At 43.3% G+C, this 21,609-nt stretch overlaps 1 protein-coding gene across 34 annotated transcripts in view; it reads left to right on the top strand.

Moving 5' to 3' along the window:
• Positions 1 to 21,609, top strand: part of FANCC (FA complementation group C) — a 348,443-nt gene that overhangs the window by 314,926 nt on the left and 11,908 nt on the right. For 29 of the 34 annotated variants that reach the window (XM_086416983.1, XM_086416977.1, XM_086416988.1 and 26 more), the window contains 5 exons: positions 1,390 to 1,445; positions 2,790 to 2,889; positions 9,478 to 9,553; positions 11,743 to 11,818; positions 20,361 to 20,541. In XM_086416983.1, the coding sequence (XP_086273109.1) occupies positions 1,390 to 1,445; positions 2,790 to 2,889; positions 9,478 to 9,553; positions 11,743 to 11,818; positions 20,361 to 20,541 (489 nt within the window). Of the gene's footprint in view, positions 1 to 1,389; positions 1,446 to 2,789; positions 2,890 to 3,993; positions 4,926 to 9,477; positions 9,554 to 11,742; positions 11,819 to 20,360; positions 20,542 to 21,609 lie in introns of those variants that run through there. The other 5 variants (XR_015170188.1, XR_015170187.1, XM_086416998.1 and 2 more) reach the window with 3 other exon arrangements.

The following is a 21,609-nucleotide window of genomic DNA, read 5'->3' as shown; positions in this document are numbered from 1 at the left end:
CAGAGTGGAAGCTACTGGAGAGAGGCACCATTCTTTAGTCTGGCCTAGAAAAGATAAAAGATATGTATCCTTTTTTCTACTTTTCTTGTTGAGGGGGTATGAAAAACTGTTCCCCAAAGTTCAATGTGACTCAAAGAAATTCCATATAAAGCCTAATTTACTAACCTGTGGATGCTACTGTATTATATCTGTTTTAGAACACACATGGCATCTTCCTCTGGCTTAATCTCATGGTATGAGCTCCAGCCAGAATGATATGGGATCATGGAAATTTGCCCATGGTCCAGTGGTTAGGACTCTGCACTTCCACCAGCAACGGCCCAGGTTTGATCCCTGGGGTGGTGAACTAAGATTCCACAAGCCATGCGGCCAATAAAAAAGAAAAAAGCAAACAAAAAGATATGGAATCTGGGCTAGGCCCTCTGAAGCCCCACCCAGGCCACAGTAAGTTGGCTTCTGCAGATTTAAATCATCAAAACTCTCATAAAAATATTTGTGGATTAAATTAGATGGCTTTCCTAATTTAGTATGGAAAAATAAAGATGATAGTATCTTTATTTTTTTCTTCATCCTAAATAATTTAAGCTGCTAAATTCATAGTGCTCTAAGATGTAATATTATTTAGTCTGACGTGGTGGTGGTCACTGCTTTCCTTAATAATAATTTGAAATCACTATGTACTCATTTCCTAATCAGCAGGAATGAAAAGATAACAGGTCTAGCTTTGACTTTGAGGCACTTTTAAGTCATATGAGGAGATCAGACACATAGGGGACGTTACCGAAAGCTAGCAACACAGGGCTTCCCTGGTGACTCAGATGGTAAACAATCCACCTGCAATTCAAGAGACCTGGGTTCGATCCCTGGGTTGGGAAGATCTCCTGGAGGAGGGCATGGCAACCCACTCCAGTATTCTTGCCTGGAGAATCCCCATGGACAGAGGAGCCTGGTGGGCTACAGTCCAGGGGGTCTCAAAGAGTCAGACAGGACTGAGCGAATAAGCAGAGCACAGCACAGCAACACAGGTAGGCTATGCGTCTTCATTATAGCCTGCTGGTAGGCGGTATTTTCTGATTTCCCATGATACTTATTGACTCTTTTTTGTGTATCATGTGGGCTTATTGTTGAAAATCTGGGATTTACAGAGTATAAGTTGAATAAAGAAGAAGAAGAAAGGTCCATAATCCCCTTACCCCAAGAGAACTTCTGTTTGTATTTGTATGGAGGGCTTTTGCCACGGACTAGTTGTTCTGTTTTTTCTAACTCAAAGGAATATATCCATTTTCTAGACACCAGCAGTTGTGGACAACTCATTTCCCTGATAAGAGCGAGTCATTATTGATGAAATGCTTCTGATATTTTACTTTCTCCTGGTCTTTTCCTTTATAGCCTGAAGCTGCTGCCTGCCACCCCGCCATTTTCAGAGTTGTTGATGAAATATTCAGGTAAATATTGTGCTGTTTCTGCTCGTAATTGGTCTAAATATGTTCAGCTTCCAAATATGAATAAAAAATTCTGTGGTAGTCTCTGGCTGTACCATGGGGAAATTAGATTCTAATTCCATCCCATCCTGCTGAGCTTTTTGGTAAAATGCAAATGTCAATGTGTATTTAAAAGCCAATGCCTGAGAACTAAGATAACTATCTTTTTTTTTTAACCTTTTAAAAATCGAATAATAATGGTTGAAAATCAGAATTGAATTAGATTTTGCATCACGCATTATTCATGTAGAGTTTTTCTCAATTAAAAATAAAGGGTAGTAGTGTTCTCCCTTCACCACATGAGGGCTGACCAATCTTTTTAAAGCTAAGGAATACTAAAAATAATAAATAAATAATGCCATTCTTAACAGAGCACTTCTGAAAGGCAGAATCAACTATGCATGTTATCTAACAGCACACTAATTTTTATTCTGCAAATACAAGAACTTCTTGGTAAATGCAGTGGATTTACAACGATGAAAGATGAGCCCACTGGACACCAGGTTGGGTTATGACTGACAGTTAGTGAGGGGCCAGACCCCACGCGGGGAGCTTGCCCCCAGTGGACAGGTGGGTGGCCAGCCTCTTTCCTGGGTGCTCGTGCAGCCAGAGCCAGGGTATCTACCCTCTTTATCCAGTTCCCCTCAAACTCAGCAAATAGAGGCCCCACAGCAGACAGCAGACATTGGAAAAAGCAATTACTTGCTTTACAATAGCAAGTAATCCAGCACTCAAGTCGGTCTTGAAACATATGAGCTTTAAGCTAAATTAGTTTAGAAATAAGTCAGAATGCTGTTTTTAGTTTAAAGCTAGCAAAGTTCCAGTTCTATTTTTTTTTTTTTTTGGTGTTGTTTAAACAAACGTAAAGAAAAGTTAGTTGTATGAAAATGCGTAGAAACCAAACCAGGAACATGCAGATTCTTCCACCCCTTTGCTGGATATCCCTGGGGCACCCCTTTCTCCACTTGCAAAAGCAAAAGTTCTGTGGATGTTCCATTTGTGGGTATACAGTGTGCAAATATTTGTAAAGAGCATCCCAGGCCCACGTGGAAGAGATATGAAGTGCTTAATAATCTAAAAACCAAGAAAGGGAGCTCTGCACATTGCAATTTTAAAGGAAGTCCTCAGAAAAGGGAGTGACAGATTTCTCCTGCTTTCACGCAAGAACTGAAATCTGATGAGCTGACATTGCTGCTGAAGCTTATGGCACAAAAAGAATGTTTCCGTGTTTCCCTTTTACATATTTTGGTTCACATATTTTCCAGATTAATCACTGAATGTGTTGTGATCTGGCCTTGCATTGTTCAGGTCCGCACTCCTGGAAACCGATGGAGCCCCAGAAGTACTAGCCGGCCTTCAGGTGTTTACACGATGCTTTGTAGAAGCTCTGGAAAAAGAAAACAAGCAGGTTCGTTATATTGCAGATACTATTCATTCCCCCAAGGAAAAAGAGGCTGTTAAGAGTATTTGATTAATCATCAGAAAAGAGTACTTTATTTTCAGTGATTTTGGTAGACTGTTTTGTTCATGGAGAAAGTTTCCAAACAAATACACCAGCAAAGGAAAAACCATTTTGAGTGTGTACTCAGTCGTGTCCAACTCTCTGGAACCCCGTGGGCTGTAGCCCACCAGGTTCCTGTGTCCATGGGATTTCCCAGGCAAGAATATTGGAATGGGTTGCCATTTCCTCCTCCAGGGAAAATCATTCTAATTGAAAGTAAATCAAGATGGTTCCTATCTGTCCCGTGTCCTGGTACCCAGAAGCATTTATCTATTGCTATGCAGAGAACTCTACCATATGATCAGGTGCCACCCCGGAGGGTGAACTTTCTGGGCCCTGTGTTGTACACTGTTTGTTGAGTAAGACTCTGCCCCTCCCAGGCCAGAGAGGTATTCTAGAGTCTATGGCATGTGCTAAGAAGGAAATGGCGCTTATTATAAAGCAATACTGGCCATTCTTAATTATTAGTTTCCATTCATATCAGAGGCCTAAATGTGAATTGGATTCCAGGAGAGAGAGGAGGTAGTGAGTGTGACACTATTCTGTTATAATTTGAATAATTATAGAGGAGGAGCTGGGAATGGCCATGACCAAAACGTGTGAGTTGGACTCAGTCAGTAAGCAAGAAGCCAGGCCTAGGGACCTGCACTGGGAGGGCGATCAGCAGAGGCAGCTGACCAATAGAGTGACCTGTGAAACTGGAGCCTTTTCTACCAGAGTTTTCACCTTTGGGAATTTTAATTGGCCTGCACTTCTAATGGCCACAGACCTGATGTCTGTGTGGTCCTTTGCCCGTTGAAGTGCCTGAACCCACTGCAGTTTCTTGTGAGGTCATGGTCCCTTGGGATGCTTTCTGCAGTTTGCCTTAGGGGAGCAGTGCTGTGATGCCTGCTGTACTAAAATCCCATAGACCCCTATGCCAAGAAACCTCTCAGGTTTTAGCAGATGTTTCTGTTTTTAAGGCAGTGATAAATATTTATGTTGTTTTTTTCCCGTCTTCTCCTTCCCTAGGGAAGTTAGCTGGACTGTAGCAAACAGCATTATCAATGGTGCCCAGCCTGGAATTCTGGAGGAGAGCTCTGCTGAAAGGCACTGGTTGGCCCTCATGCTTATTTTGAGGCAAACTATAAATATCTTTTATCCTCCCTGAACATTCTTTGTTTTTCCAGTTAGGAACCAACCTCTAAAAAACCTGCACCTTGAACTCCTGAAACAGACCGAGGTTGGGGTGGAGGGCACTGGTAAAAGACGTGTTGCTCTGTACCGTTAGCTTGAGTCTGTCTTTCTTATTAACTTTGTCCTTGAGTTGCAGGGTTGGCCCTAACACTTTAGATTCAGACTTACAGTCACTTTTAATTTAGGATAGTACCCTGCCCACGTGTCTGCCTGCCAGTTGCGGAGATGCAAGAGATGCAGGTTAGATCCCTTGGAGTAGGAAATGGCACCCCATTCCCATATTCTTGCCCGGAAAATTCCATGGGTAGAGGAGCCTGGCGGGCTGTAGTACATGGGGCCACAAAGAGTTGGACACGACTGAGTGATTGAACATACACCCTACCCAGGCTACACGTATCTGGTGGTGTAAGGGACACAGAATGGGTCCTGGTGGAAGGCGAAGCAGGGATCCAAAAAAAAAAAGCCAGAAATTCACTGTCCTTCCCTTGGGCTCAGGATGCAAGAGCAACAACCTCTTCACTTTGTAGATGCCTTCGTCCCCATATGTCATGTCACGTCTCTTCCTGGGGCTGTTCCTGACTGCCTGCCTTTCTAGGCAGTGCCGTCCTCATCATCAATCCCCGGCCTTCCTGAGTGCCCCTGCATAGATTAATCATAACCCCTGATGCGTGACACCCTCTGTCCTATGATCCATATGTAACCCTCTTTCTTTCTGTGTTTTATTCATTCATCCACATATTCATTATTAATAAATGAATATCTACCAACCTGACATCGATTCATGGGGTTGCAAAGAGTCGGACACGACTGAGTGACTGAACTGAACTGAACTGACATCTAACAAGACCTGGTCCCCTAGTAGAAACTTCAGGTTATTCCCATGCTCCTCTATTCTATCATCCTGACTTTCTCCCTTCAGGTAACTGCTGTCCTTTATTTTTTTCTGAAAACAGTTTGATCATGTATATGTTGTTGTTTAGTAGCCAAGTCATGTCCAACTCTTTGTGACCTCCTGGACTGTAACCCGTCAGGCTTCTCTGTGCATGGGATTTTCCAGGAAAGAATACTGGAATGGGTTGCCATTTCTTTCTGGAGAAGGTCTGTCCTCCCAACCAACCCAAGGATTGAAACCACACCTCCTGAGTTAGTTGCTGCTGCTGCTAAGTCGCTTCAGTCGTGTCCGACTCTGTGTGACCCCATGGACTGCAGCCCACCAGGCTCCCCCGTCCCTGAGATTCTCCAGGCAAGAACACTGGAGTGGGTTGCCATTTCCTTCTCCAATGCATGAAAGTGGAAAGTGAAAGTGAAGTTGCTCACTCGTGTCCGACTCTTAGCGACCCCATGGACTGGAGCCCACCAGGCTCCTCCATCCATGGGATTTTCCAGGCAAAAGTACTGGAGTGGGGCGCCATTGCCTTCTCCGCCTGAGTTGGTAGGCAGATTCTTTACCACTGAGCCACCGGGGAAGCCTGATCATGTGTATATGGTTGTTAGACGTGTTTTCTTTATTGACTGCTTTTGCGCTTTATAACGGGAACGGCAGGTGAAAGTGGCCCTGTGTGTGCAGCCTTCTGAGCCTTGGTCTTTCCAGCAGTGTGTCCCCAGGCTGGCCCTGCGCTGTGGGCGGTGCTGGGGTTGCCTGTAGTGCTCTGTGGGGAGAGTGTATACAGCGTAGCTGTCTTCCTGGTGGTGAGCCTTTGGATTATTTCCAGATTTTGTTTTCTTTCCTAAATAGAGTCTCTCTGAACATTCAAGATATGCTTAAGAGCGCTAGTGCTGCCTCTTAGGTGTGCAGAGGCAGCTGTGGCGGGTACTGCCAGATTGTCGCCCTGCGTGGTTGTGCCAGTTTACACTCCCCCCAGTGGTTATGGGAAATCCCATCAATCCGCATTCTTTCCCATTGTCAAAAAATGTTTATCTTCAGTGCTTCTCATTCTCTTTTTTATCCTTTCCTCTCATCCTTGTTTTATTTGGAGAGCATAGTTGCAGCCCCATCAATGTGCCCAGTCAGACTAGTAGCCAAAAACTTAAGGCTGCCATGACAGGCCTTTTTCCTGAACTTGCCTAATGGCTCCAGGACAAGCAGCAAATCAGTTCAGGTTCGGCTCTATTAGTGACAGAGTTTAGTGATGTATTGGACTAGATGGCCTGCAGATAAAAGTTATACACTCTGGAGAAAATATTTTTAAAAACTATTTGAAGGTACTGGAAAGCAACCCAAAAAGCAGATTAAAAACTGGAGGGGTTTCAACTCTTGAAAATGTAAACCACATTGGGTAATCTTCTAACTTTTCCCAGAGGGCTCTCCTGTGAGGGGTGGGAAGGAGATTAAATGAGGCTGGGGGTGGCCCGAACCCAAGGCATAATCTGATTGGCTTGAGGTGTCAAAAGACAGAGCTGTGGGCTGCCAGAACAAAACACAGATGAGGCAAAAGAAACTAATCTCAGAAGATAAACCTAGGGACTCCCCTGGTAGTCCAGTGGTGAGGAACTCGCTCGCCAATGCTGGGGACATGGCTTCAACCCTTGGTTTAGAAAGACCTCACATGCTACAGAGCAGCTAAGGCCATAGCCACGACTTCTGAGCCTGCACGCCCTAGAGTCCGTGCTCCACGGCAAGGGAGACCACCGCAACGAGAGGCCTGGGCAGCCCAGTGAAGAGTAGCCCCCTCACTGCAACTAGAGAAAGCCCATACGCGTCAACAAAGACACAGGGCAACTGATACCTAAGTAAATAAATAAAAATGTTTAAAGATCAATTCAAATATACCTACAAGTACATTAATTACAAAAACTAAGTGAAAACCAACTAAATATACTAGGTAAAAAGGAAATATGTCAGACTGAATGAAAAACTAAGACCCACTATATGTTGTTTTCAAGAAATCCATTCTAATTATAAAGACACAGATTAAAAGGAAGGAAAGAGATATGTAAATAATAAGCACAAGAAAGCTGGTCTGGCTCTACAAGCAGCAGACAGATTAGGTTTTAAGATAAGGAGTGTGGACAAAAGAGAGGGACAGTTTATATAGTTCATCATGAGAAACACCAATTACAAATGGATATATGCCTAATAACAGAGGTCTGAGATACACAAAGTAAAAACAGAGAAGTAAAAAGAGAAACAGGCAACTCCACAGTAATACATAAAATACTTGGGAGAAAATTTAACAAAAGGTGTGTAAGATCTCTATGTGGAAAGCCACAAAATAAGAAAACTTAAACATATGAAGAGAAACCATAATCATGAATTGTTGAGATGCCTGGTTCAATGTGATCCTAGTTAAAATCCCAACATAGTTCTTAAAACAGAAATTGATAGGCTGATTCTAATGCAAAGAACCCAAAGTAGCCAGGATAATTTTGAAAACAAAAAAACCCTCCCCCCAAAATCAGAGGACTCACACTGATTGATTTCAAGACTTTAAGCTACAGTAATCAAATTCAAGACAGTGAGGTACTGGCAAAAGGATAGACCAGTGGAACAGAATCGTGTCTAGATATTTTCATGTAATCAACTGGTTTTTGACAGAGATGCCAAGGAAGTTAAATGTGGAAGGTTTTCAACAAGTGTCAGTGAAACAGCTGGACACCCAGATGAGAAAACATGGACCTCTACCTCTCAGACATGAAAATTCATGAGACGGGTCATAGACTTCAAAATAAATGCTGAAGCCATAAAGCTCCTAGAAGAAAATGAGAGTATCTTTTTTGACATGAGGATAATCTAATATTTCTTAGAAGGAATGTAGAAAAGCACTAAGAAGTATGAGATAAATGGATAAATTAGACTTCATCAGAATTTAAAATGTCTGATCTTTGTATACATCCTTAAGAAACTGAAAAAGCGATCCACCCAGCAGGTAAAAAATATTCTCAATACATGTATCTAATAGGGGATTTGTGTCCAGAATATATAAAGATCTTTTACAACTCAAGAACATAAGAAACAACTCAGTTTTAAAAATGGACAAAAAATAAATAAATAAAAATGGACAAAAGACTTGAATACACACTTCAAAAAATATGTATAAAATGAAAAGTGAAGTTGCTCAGTCATGTCCAACTGTCGTGACCCCATGGACTGTAGCCTGCCAGGTTCCTCTGTCCAAAGGATTCTCCAGGCAAGAATACTGGAGTGGGTTGCCATTTCCTTCTCCAGGGGATTTTCCCGACCCAGGAATTGAACCCAGGTCTCCTGCATTGCAGGCAGGTTCTTTACCAACTATAAGGGAAGCCCAACAAGTATGTGAAGCAACTGGAATTCTCGTAAATTGTTGACCAGTTTGAAAAATTACATAGCAATTTCTTACAAAGTTAAGCAAGCATCTACTCTATGACCTAGTAATTCCATTCCTATGGTATTTACCCAAGAGAAATAACAGCACATGTCTACAAAAAAGAAATATGAATGTTAGTTGCATCTTTATTCATAATAAAACCCAAACTGGAAACAATCCAAATGTCCATCTATGGCAGAATAAATAAACAGATTATGGTATATTCATACATAGTTCTACTTTAGAACAATTTCCTTAAAAAATGAAGTATTTAATCCACAGTAACAAGGATGAGTCTCAAAAGAACATGTTGAGCCAAGGAAGCCAAACAGAAAGAAACACACACTCTTCTGATTGCATTTGTGTAAAACTCAAGAATATACAAAATTACTCTCTCTCATCAAAATAAAAAAATATCAGATGCCGGGGTGGGGTGGAAGGATTGACTGTAACAGCTACAAGGGAACTTTCTGAGGTGATCGAAATGTTCTGTGTCTCGATTGGAATGATGGTCACACTGAATTTACACATTTACCAAAAGTCATCAAATTGTACACTTAAAGCCCTTACAATTCACTGTAGGCAGATTTTACCTCAACTTTTTACAAAAGTGCTTCGGAGCTGCTGTGCCTTCCGAGGGCACGGAGGGTACAGCGCTTTGGCCCTCAGAGGATGTGTGAGCACCTCTGCTACTTTGTGATAAAACCCATCTCCCAGCTGCCTTGGAAACTCTCACATAAATAGATTTATGTATATAATTGGGTTCATGTGAGGTAAAGAACTGATATAAAGACATCAAGAGCATAACTTTATTTTTCTTAAGTCCTGGAAGGCATCTTTAAAAAGGTTTAATTTTTTAGAACGTATTTATAAGATTATCAGAAGCATCTTTTATTTTTGATCAGTGTGCAAGACATTATGACCACATAAAGTACTGGAATTTCTTTTGGGGGCAGAGGATGCAATATTTTATATTTCCTTAAACCTTTTCCAATGCTAATATTCAAACGGCTTTAAATTTTTTGTTCTATTATAGTTGAAGTTTGCACTCAAGACCTACTTTCCTTATGCTTCTCCATCTCTTGTCATGGTGCTCCTCCAACACCCGAAAGGTATGTGAAGGTTGATTCTGCCCATATTAAAATAATTTCTGGGAAAGTACAGGGACAAAATCATAACCCTTTCCTCCCAGTTCCTTATCTGTAAAACCAGGGAGATGGATAATGTTCCTTTAAACTCTCAGCATCACACATTCTGTGGATTTTGATATGAGAATTTGCTTGGCTTCCCAGTTACGATCATCTACTAAAAGAAAGGAAAACAATGGCCTCCAGTTGGGTTTTGACAGTCTGTTCTGGTTAACACAAGGCCTCTGCTAGTGCCAGGAAGGTCCACCTGGATGCCAGGAACAGGCTAAGACTTGGCTGATTTGGAATAAAACAGTACATTTATCTTTATTTCATTCTTTCTTCTCTGTGCCCCCTGCTGCAAATGAAAAGATAAAATGATGAAGGAAGCTAAGGAAATTTAGGGGAAATTTCTCCTAACCTAGCTAAGGGAAGTCTTTTGAAAGAATTCAGTAAGTATGTTAGACCACAGCCTTCTGTGATTTCATCTGCCACCCTTCCAGAGGCCATATTCATCTGGGGAAGTGATGAATCTGTCCTCATTCAACTGATGTTGATCTATTAACATGTCTGTGAGCTCCTGTTTATGAAACGTTTCAGAAATAGAGAATACAGACATCCTTCCCCACTAATGCCTGAAATCTAAGAAGAGGTGACACTGAAACAAGACAGACTCTATGCTGTAGAAAAAGGCATCTCATCTGACCATGGGAAGATAGGAAGGACCCATAATATGTCCTTTCTGTGCCATTTTCCCCTACCTTTTTTTTCCTGAGACTTGAATAAGTAGATTCACTTGAGGAAAGTGTGATTTGAGGTTTCAGAGCATTTTACAAAAACAAAAATACTCTTCCCTTTTCTAAAAGATTAAGTTCTCACCCAAAGTGACCCGCTGTCCCCTCAGATGCCAGAGGTGGAGGTGGAGACAGGCCTGGTGGGATCTCTGGTCAGCAGTTTTGTGAAACTTACACTGTGGGAACACAATGGGAAAACTTTAATAAGACAGGAGCATCAGTGATTCCCTTTCCAGGGGCAAGTCTCACAGCCTAGGTCAGATCAGCAAAGTCCAAGGTCAGCCTATGTAGTAAGCAGCTAAATGAGCGCCACAAAAAATATCAGGGTGGTTACTTTTTAAGTTTGGACATCTACAAACTAAAGACTATTTGTGCTGGTTCCTGCATAATTTTCTGCATATTACTTTTGGAAAAAATAATGTTATATCCACAGATTGAAGGGTTTCTTAAGAGTAGAGTCTTCTATTCATCAAAGATTGATTTTATGCCCACTGTAAAGTCCTATGAGGTATAAAAGATGAGTCACTTATGAACCCTGAATATCCAGGAGCTACAAGTAAAAGAGACATAAAATAACTATCTAAAAAACTAATAAAAGGAGAAAATGAAAATGCCTTGAAAGGCTGCAAATCAAGAGTTACGAGAACTCAGAAGAGGGAGAGAGATAATTTATGATTCTTTAATCTGTAGCATTTGTGGGGTAGCAGTGGTTCCTGTTTCACTTACATTATCTTTCTGGTGTATTTAATTACAGAATCTATCACTACATGGAAATGTGATAACCTTTTTCAGCTGTTGTTTAAAACTACAGATCTATACATGCTCAGAAGTGTTTAAGACCATGGGAAAAATGTGAAACCAGAAAACTTAAGAAAAGACATTTGTCTTTGTCTGTATAATATCCATATGTTTTTTTCTGGCCTTTTAAAATCATTGTAAACCTGAAGTCATATTCTAAATTCATCCCAATCATAGTTGGGAAGCACATTCCTAATTCCTTATTGACTATTTTTTTTTAATATATTTTGAAACCACAAATTATTAGTGAGAGATGAGGGGGTGGATGAGTAGAAAAGAAAAAAAGCCGGGCATCTTCAACATAGCCTTCCTAAATCCTACTGTGGGCTGCCTGTGCAGTCTCATGTACCTGAATTAAAGAGCCTTTGAAGTTTAACTCTGTGTAACACTAACAGGTCTTTCTTCCCAGGCCTGAGAGATGGATTCTGGCAGGGATCAGCTTGAGGGTGGTGGTATGGATTCCGTGGACCGGGAAAACTAGGCCTTTCCCCTAAACGGGCCCCTTCTGGTCTCCACTGCAGTCGATTCCTACTAGGTTTGACTTTTTTTCAGCTTCTCTCTGATGGCTCTCTCCACCCACAGATATTCCGCAGGGACTATGGCACCAGTCACTGAAACATATCTCTGAAATGCTCAAAGAAATAGTTGAAGACCACGGGTAAGCAAAGACCGATGACTCCTAGATCTCTTTCACACGTGGTTTCTCTGGTATCCTTATCTTCCCTGTGAGCAAGGAAAGATAGGGGAAGGCATTGCAAGCATACCTCGGAGATATTGCAGGCTCGGCTCCAGACCACGGCAATAAAGGGAATCACGTGACCTTTCTGGTTTCCCCGTCCGTATGAAAGTTAGGCTTACATGGTCCTATAGTCTATTTACTGTTCAGTGGCATTATGTCTTAAAAAAACGTATTCATACCTTAATTTAAAAGTACTTTATTGCTAAAAAATGGCAGTGACTCATAATCTTTTTGCCTTGATGATGACGCTGCTGAGTGATCAGGATGGTAGATGGCAAAGGTTGGAGTGGTTGCGGAAGTTTCTTAAGACAACGTGAAGTTTGCCACATCAGTTGACTCTTCCTTCACAAATGATTTCTCTGTAATGTGCAGTGCCTTTGGATAGCGTTTTACCCACAGCAGAACTGCTTTCAAAATTAGTCATTCCTTTCAAACCCTGTCACTGCTTTATCATCTAGTGTATGTGATATTCTAAATTCTGTGTTATCATTTCAGCAGTGTTCACAGCAACTTCAGCAGGAATAGATTCCACCTCAAGAAACCACTTTCTCTGCTCATCTGTAAGAAGCAGATCCTCATCTGTTAGAGTTTTATCATGAGATTGTAGCCGTTCTGTCTTCAGTCTCCACTTCTAGTTCTAGTTCTCTTGCTATTTCCACCACATCTGCAGTTACTTCCTCCACTAATGTCGTAAACCCCTCATAGACATCCATGAGGGTTGGAATCAATTTCTTCCAAATCCCTGTTAATGTTGATATTTTGACCTCTTCCCACGAGTCCCAGTGTTCTTGACGGCATCCACAGTGGTGAATCCTTCCCAGAAGGGTTTCTGTTTACTTTTGCCCAGATCCCGTGGAGGAATCACCCTCTACACCAGCTATTTGTTTGGTTTTTAGTCACTAAGTCATATCTGACTCTTTGTGACCCCACGGACTGTAGCCCACTAGGCTCCTCTGTCCATGGGACTTCCCAGGCAAGAATATTCATCCAGGGAATCTTCCCGGCCCAAGGATTGAATCTGCATCTCCTGCACTGGCAGGAGGATTCTTTACCCCGAGCCACCAGGGAAGCCCATGGCAGCTACAGCCCTATGAAATGTTTTTCTTAAACAGTAAGAGTTGAAAGTCAAAATGACTCTTTGATTCATGGACTGCAGAATGGATGTTGTGTTAACAGGCATATAAACAACATTCATTTCATTGTTCTCCATCAGAGCTCTTGGGTGTCCAGGTGCAGTGTCAGTGAGCAGTATTATTTTGAAAGGAATTTTTTTTTTCTGAGTAGTAGATCTCAACGTATTCAGTATGTTCAGTCACTCAGTCATGTCCAGCTTTTTGTGACCCCATGGACTGTAGCCTGCCAGATTCCTCTGTCCATGGGATTCTCTGGGCAAGAATACTGGAATGGCTTGCCATTTCCTCCTCCAGGGAAAATATTCAGTAAAACATTGTAAATAGACGTGCTGTCATCCAGACTTCATTGTTCCACTGACAGAGCATAGGCCGAGTACATTTAGCATCATTCTTCAAGGCCCTAGGATATCCAGAATGGTAAATAAGCATTGACTTTAACTTGAAGTCACCAACTACATTAGTCCCTAGCAAGAGAGTTAGTCTGTCTGTTGAAGCTTTGAAGCCAGGCATTGATTTTTCCTCTCCAGCTGTAAAAGTCCTAGATAGCATCTTATTCTAATATAAAGCTATTTCATCTGTATTGAAAATTTGTTGTTTAGTGTGCTGCTGCTAAGTCGCTTCAGTCATGTCCGACTCTGTGCGACCCCATAGACGGCAGCCCACCAGGCTCCCCTGTCCCTGGGATTCTCCAGGCAAGAACACTGGAGTGGGTTGCCATTTCCTTCTCCAATGCATGAGAGTGAAAAATGAAAGTGAAGTCGCTCAGTCGTGTCCGACTCTTAGCAACCCCAGGGACTGCAGCCCACCAGGCTCCTCCGTCCATGGGAGTTTCCAGGCAAGAGCACTGGCGTGGGGTGCCATCGCCTTAGTGTAGCCAGCATCGTTAATAACTTACTGCAGCTTTTACACCAGCACCTGCTGCTTCACCCTTCGCTTTTGTGTTGTGGAGATGGCCTCTTTCCCTCATGAACCGACCCCTGCTAGCTTCAGACTTTTCTTCTGCAGCTTCCTCACCTCTCTCAGTCCTCACATAATTGAAGAGTCAGGGCCTTACTCTGGATTAGGGTTTGGTTTAAGGGAATGTTGTAGCTGGTTTTGATCTTCTATCTATACCACTACAGCTTTCTTCATATCAGCAATAAGACTGTTTTGCTTTCTTATCCTTCATGTGTTCATGAGAGTAGCACTTTTAATTTCCTTCACGAACTTTTCCTTTGCATCCATAACTAGGCTAACTGTTTGGTGCAAGAGGCCTATAGCTCTCAGCCTATTTCGGTTTAAACATGCTTTCCTCAGTGAACTTCATGATTTCAACCTTTTGAAGTAAGAGATGTGCAGCTGTTCCTTTCGCTTGAACACTTAGAGGCCGTTGTAGGACATTGTTGGCAGTTGCTCAGTCGTGTGCGACTTTTTGCAGCCCCATGGACTGCAGCACACCAGGCTTCCCTGTCCTTCACCATCTCCTGGAGCTTGCTCAAACTCTAATCTGTTGAGTCAGTGATGGCGCCCAACCATCTCGTTCTCTGTCATCTCCTTCTCTTCTTGCCTTCAATCTTTCCTAGCATCAGGGTCTTTTCCAATTGAAGAAAAGGGCATTGGTTGGACTAACTTGAATATTGTTGTGTCTCAGGGAATAGGGAGGCCCAAAGAGAAGGAGATAAGACAACCGACTGGTAGAGCAGTCAGAACACACAGATTTATCTTTTAAGTTCATCAGCTTATATGGGCACAGTTCATGGTACCCCAAAACAACAGTAGCAACATCAAAGATCACAGATCACCATGATCAATATAATGGAAAAGTTTGAAATATTATGAGAATCACCAAAATGTACATAAAAACAGGAAGTGGGCAAATCCTGTTGGAAAAATGAAGTCAGTAGACTTGCTTGATGCCAGGTTGCCACAACCTTCAATCTGTGGGGAAAAAAACACCATTTTCTGTGTTTCTGTGCAGTAAAATGAGGTATGGCTGCATGTATCCCCAAACAGGCATACACACTGCTGAGTAAGAAGTGGAGGGAGCACTGCAAGCAGCTCAAAATAAATAGGCTGCATGTGTAAATACCTGGCCTAGAAGCTGTTGAGAGTAATGGCTGGTGTTAGATCTGGAAATGTACAAGTATAACAATACATAGACTACTGCTGCTGCTGCTAATCGCTTCAGTCGTGTCCGACTCTGTGGGACCCCATTGACGGCAGCCCACCAGGCTCCCCCGTCTCTGGGGTTCTCCAGGCAAAAACACTGGCGTGGGTTGCCATTTCTTTCTCCAATGCATGAAAGTGAAAAGTGAAAGAGAAGTCACTCAGTTGTGTCTGACTCTAGCAACCCCATGGACGGCAGCCTACCAGGCTCCTCCGTCCATGGGACTTTCCTGGCAAGAGTACTGGAGTGGGGTGCCATTGCCTTCTCCGATACATAGACTAGACCTTAGGAAAAAAGCACTGCTCACATGCTGCACCCCCCACCCACCCCCCTCCCCCTGGCTTGCAAAACAAGAATGGCATCTCTCTAGGCCCTTCTGTCTACTCTGCCTCTCTAGGGAAGGAAATTCTAAACTTCTCCTGCATGGTAGGATGAAATGTTTCTTTTCCTCCTCTTTGTAATAAATTTTTGTCTGAAATTAGAAAATCCATTCTAACATAATTTCTAATATTATATTAGATAAATATAATATTAGGGAAATAACACGTATATTATTTCCCTAAGACCACTCACATTTAGACTTTGCTAAGTTCTTTGCAACATAGCGCCCTCTGCTTCCTCTTAACTTCCTTGCTTTTAGAGTATTTTATTCATTGTCTATACTAGTCTGTGCAGGTAGACGTAAGAGACCCGGTTCAATCCTTGGGTTGGAAAGATCCCTTGGAGAAGGAAATGGCAACTCACTCCAATATTCTTGCCTAGAGAATCCCATGGACAGAAGAGACTGGTGGGCTGCAGTCCATATGCTCACGCAGAGTCGGACATGACTAAAGCAACTTAGCATGCATGCATGCACACTAGTCTACTAAGACTGTCTTCATTTGTTCCCTTTGCCACTTTTCCTACTTGAAATTCTCTAGAATCTCATTACTGGTCATCACAAATTGTGGCCGGTGCTCTTCTGCTTATCATCACTGATGCAGGTTTGGGTGCCAAGTACTCACCCCACCCCAAGACTCTTACCAGTAGGAGAGACAGAACCAGCAGGAGAGACAGCCAAGTGGGCATCAGAGGACTGGCTGTATTAATGACCTTCCATGCCCTGGCATCCCCCAGTGCACCGTCTGGTTATCTGTGCTGAAGAGCAGGATAAGGCCCCAGACTTCTTGGGGGCCCCACCTAAACCAGATCTCCCTCCACTAGGCTTTAGGCCACCTGCTGGGAGGGGTCTGTGAGTAGCTTTAGGCACCTTCTCAGCCAGCCCCATGGGACTGCCTTGCACACTCAGCTGCTAGAGGAAAGGAGGGAGCATTCCCAGGCCTTGAACCGTGATCCACGCGGGATGCCCACGTGGGAGCAGGGGGCATGGGGGACCCTGCTCAGCTTACTCGTCTGTGAGGCCTGCAGGAAGGAGACCCCATGGAGCCTGTTCCTTACCTTGGACCATAACCCAGCCCACTACTCAGCATCAGCTCTCCCTCTTGTGGGGACAAGGAAGTAAGATGAATGCCCCACTTTTCTGTCATTGTTTGGCAAACTAGATTTCACAATTTACTCACTTGTTCTCGGGGGACAGGAGGAAAGCAGTGGCTCGAGGAGGTGGGGACAGTGCTGGCCCCAGGATTCCATGAGCCAAGCAGAGGAGTGTGAACCCAGATCCAGCAAGGATGGAGCACTGCAAAAGGGGCCCAGGGCTCTCCTGTTACAGGAGCTTCCCCAGTTCAGAAGGAGGATTCTGCCCCATGTGATCTCAGGCTAGTCCTGCTCCATTTCTCCCACGGGAGATGTTAGGCTGCTAGGACTGTCTCTAAGCAAAATTAGTGGGTCTTTACCTTAAGCAGAGTCTATCCTTTATTCCACCTCCCGGTTCCCTGTGTGACAAAAGGACATCTTCACAAAAGCTTTAACTTTTCAGCACTGATCAATACATGATGAGAGGAAAGAATTTGATATACAGTTCATTGAATGGTTCTATGAAGACCTACAAGACCTTCTAGAACTAACACCCCAAAAAGATGTCCTTTTCATTATAGGGGATTGGAATGCAAAACTAGGAAGTCAAGAGATACATGGAATAACGGGTAAATTCGGCCTTTGTATAAACGAAGCAGGTCAAAGGCTAACAGAGTTTTGCCAAGAGAACTCACTGGTCATAGCACACACCTTCTTCAAACAACACAAGAGAATACTCTATACATGGACATCACCAGCTGGTCAATACCAAAATCACATTGATTATATTTTTTGCAGCCAAAGATGGAAAAGCTCTGTATAGTCAGCAAAAACAAGACCAGAAGCTGACTCTGGTTCATATGATGAGCTCCTTATTGCCAAATTCAGACTTACATTGAAGAAAGTAGGGAAAACCACTAGACCATTCAGGTATGACCTAAATCAAATTCCTTAGACGATTATACAGTGGAAGTGACAAATAGATTCAAAGGAAGCACAGGCAGCCATGTTAGTGGAGTGGTGGAGGGGAGAGCCTGTCTAGAGCAGAACACAGCGGCAAAGAAGGAACTGTGGTCAGCCAGCAGAGACAGCTCACTCAGAGCCTTGCGGTGGAGAGAGGCAGAGACACTGGACAGTGGGTGGGAAGGATGAAGGAGCCTGCCCTTTCCAAGGGTATGACCGTGAGTCCATTTGCTCACTTCCCCGTGCCTCAGTTTCCTCACTTGTAAAATGGAAAAAATAAACAGATTGTGTGAGAAAAAAAAAAAAAAGGATTAGATCTGATAGACACAGTTCCTGAAGAACTATGGATGGAGGTTCCTGACATTGTATAGGAGGCAGTGATCAAGACCATCCTCAAGAAAAAGAAATACAAAAATGCAAAATGATTGTCTGAGGAGGCATTACAAATAGCTGAGAAAAGAAGAGAAGCTAAAGGCAAAAAAGAAAAGGAAAGATATACCCATTTGAATGCAGAGTTCCAAAGAATAGCAAAGAGCGATAAGAAAGCCTTCCTCCGTGATCAGTGCAAAGAAATAGAGGGAAACAATAGAATGGGAAAAACTAGAGATCTTTTCAAGAAAATTAGAGATACCAAGGGAACATTTCATGCAAAGATGGGCTCAATAAAGGACAGAAATGATATGAACCTAACAGAAGGAGAAGTTATTAAGAAGAGGTGACAAGAATGCACAGGAGAACTATACAAAAAAGATCTTCATGAGCCAGATAACCGTGATAGTGTGATCACTCACCTAGAGCCAGACATCCTGGAATGCAAAGTCAAGTGGGCCTTAGGAAGCATCACTATGAACAAAGCTAGTGGAGGTGATGGAATTCCAGTTGACCTATTTCCAATCCTAAAAGATGATGCTGTGAAAGTGCTGCACTTAGTATGCCAGCAAATTTGGAAAACTCAGCAGTGGTCACAGGACTGGAAAAGGTCAGTTTTCATTCCAATCCCAAAGAAAGGCAGCTTCAACAGTATGTGAACCATGAACTTCCAGATGTTCAAGATGGATTTAGAAAAGGCAGAGGAGCCAGAGATCAAATTGCCAACATCCATTGGATCATTGAAAAAGCAAGAGAGTTCCAGAAAAAAACCTACTTCTGCTTTATAGACTACACCAAAGCCTTTGGCTGTGTGGATCACAACAAACTGTGGAAAATTCTGAAAGAGAGGGGAATACCACACCACCTGACCTGCCTCCTGAGAAGTCTCTATGCAGGTCAAGAAACAACAGTTAGAACTAGACATGTAACAACAGATTATTTCCCAATTGGGAAAGGAGTACGTCAAGGCTGTATATTGTCACCCTGCTTATTTAACTTATATGTAGAGTACATCATGAGAAATGCCAGGCTGGAAGAAGCACAAGCTGGAATCAAGATTGCTGGGAGAAATATCAATAACCTCAGATATGCAGATGACACCACCCTTATGGCAGAAAGCAAAGAACTAAAGAGCCTCTTGATGAAAGTGAAAGAAGAGAGTGAAAAAGTTGGCTTAAAACTCAATATTTAGAAAACTAGGACCATGGCATCCAGTCCCATCACTTCGTGGCAAATAGATGGGAAAACAATGGAAACAGTGAGAGACTTTATTTTCTTGAGCTCCAAAATCACTGCAGATGGTGGCCACAGCCATGAAATTAAAAGACACTTGTTCCTTAGAAGAAAAGCTATGACCAACCTAGACAGCATATTAAAAAGCAGAGACATTACTTTACCAACAAAGGTCCGTCTGGTCAAAACCATGGTCATTTATGGATGTGAGAGTTGGACTATAAAGAAAACTGAGTGCCGAAGAATTGATGCTTTTGAACTGTGGTGTTGGAGAAGACTCTGGAGAGTCCCTTGGACTGCCAGGAGATCTAACCAGTCTATCAAAAAGGAAATCAGTCCTGAATATTCATCGGAAGGACTGATGCTGAAGCTGAAATGCCAATACTTTGGCCACCTGATGCAAAGAAATGACTCACCCTGATGCTGGGAAAGATTGAAGGCAGGAGGAGAAGGGGACGAGAGTGGATGAAATGGTTGGATGGCGTCACTGACTCAATGGACATGAGTTTGAGTAAGCTCTAGGAGTTGGTGAAGGACAGGGAGGCCTGGCATGCTGGAGTCCATGGGGTCACAAAGACTCAGACACAACTGAGTGATTGAACTGCAGTAAACTGAAAAACTCACAATTGCCAAAATTGGCTAAAACGTTTTGTGAGTAAAGGAATAGCACGTGTTTCCGCCTGCGTCCCTTCTCTGGGCTCTGTCTGGACCCCAGGGGGTCCCCTCATTTCTGCTCTGGGCTACCTGGGTGGCTGCCCTGTGGCTGGGGGCCCCGTCTCCACAGCAGCCCAGCTGTGCAGCCCAGGCAGAAGGCAGAGTGGTGCACCCACGGGCGCTCACCTTGCATCACTCTTGCTGGTCATGGGCCAAAACTTCCTTTCTCCAATGTCTGTGCTCACTCAGGGGCCCTGGGTGTCAAGATTTAAAAGTCTGAGGTCGTCAGGGTACGGGGGGTTTAGGGAAGCCTGCCTTTGAACATCCTGTGAGGGTTCAGGGTGGCGTTTTGAGCTCTCTCTCTGAGCCTGACTTGTATTCCTTACAAGCTGTACTTCAGTGGCTAAGAACAATTGAAGGCAACCATTCACAGACATTACAGTCTCTTTAAAAACCTAAAAGGAAAAGAAATCAAGTTGCCTAACTGCCCTGTGTTTTGTTTCTGTTCCAGGTCCTATGGAGGCCCCTTTGAGAGCTGGTTCTTGTTTGTTCACTTTGGAGGATGGGCTGATATCACGGCTGAGCAGTTACTGATGTCAGAAGCTGAGGCTGAACCCCCAGAGGCCCTGCTGTGGCTCCTGGCTTTCAGCTGCAGCCCAGGCGCCGGGCATCAGCAGAGAGCGCGGACCATGGTAGGTGGCGCGGCCCAAGGCCTGCGGCCTCGGGGGCGGTCTCTTGGGTGCAGAAAGGGACCCTGCGGTGGTGGGTTTGGCTTTCACTGACCTCCAGGCACTTCAGCAGGTACAGGAAGACGTGGGCCTGGAAGAGTGAGTGGGACCTGGGCGTGCAGTCAAGATATTTTCTTGCCCTTAGGAGTGGACCGGGAGGCCAGGTCTCGCAGGAGACACCGAGGAAACAAGTGCAGGCCTCCTGTCCCTGGGCCGTTCTCTCTCCTTAGTCACTGCTGCTCTGTCCTGAATCACAGGTGTGCCGGCCTCGGGGCTGCACGCTCCAGGGGCCGTCATACAGGGTCTGACCCTCTTCTGAGGGGCACCATCCTCTTTCTTCCCTGCAGCCTGGCCCTGTCTGCTTCCCTCTTGACTTAAGTCCTTTCTTGGATCAGTCAGTAGATCCTCACAGTACCGGCTTTGTTTAGAACTCTTACTAAAGTAATCACATGATATTAACCACTTAGCTTCTGAAAAAACGACTTGGTCGTTTCCTAAATAGCAGAGCAGCGAAGTACAGGAGTGGCTAAGTGCCCATGGCAAAGACAGTTGTTATTTTGTGTGGAATATGATAATTACAGGAGCCATGTATTGATTAAAGGCATTTGCGCCTTCCTTACAAACATTTATTTGCTGGTTTTTAAAAGTTCAACTGCCACCGCTTTTTCCTGACTTTAATAATTAAAGGGAGTGGGTTTCTTTATATAGAGAGCAGTGCTCCCATTTGCTTGATGTTTTCTGTTGTTTGAAAAAAACAGAGACTAGTTCAGTATGGCTGTATATTTTACTTGTTTAAAAGCATGTTACATGGCAGGGGCGAGAAAAGTTTGTGATTTCAAAAAGTTGCAATTTGGTGATCATTCTGGATCCCAATAGAACATTTTTTTAAGAGAAATTAACATGTATTTCAAGATTGCTATCAGATTAAAAAGAGAGCTTACTATTTTTTTCCCTTTTAAAATATCACAGTAAAGAGAATCCTAATTTGTTTTCGGGCTTCCCCAGTGGCTTAGTGGGTAAAGAATCTGTCTG

Source organism: Bos grunniens, chromosome 8 (assembly GCF_055505025.1).
Source record: "Bos grunniens cultivar Pamir isolate PY7600 chromosome 8, Bosgru_T2T1.0, whole genome shotgun sequence".
NCBI lineage: Eukaryota > Metazoa > Chordata > Mammalia > Artiodactyla > Bovidae > Bos > Bos grunniens.
The sequence above is the reverse complement of the archived record's forward strand: the minus strand, read 5'-3'. Positions and strand labels throughout refer to the sequence as shown.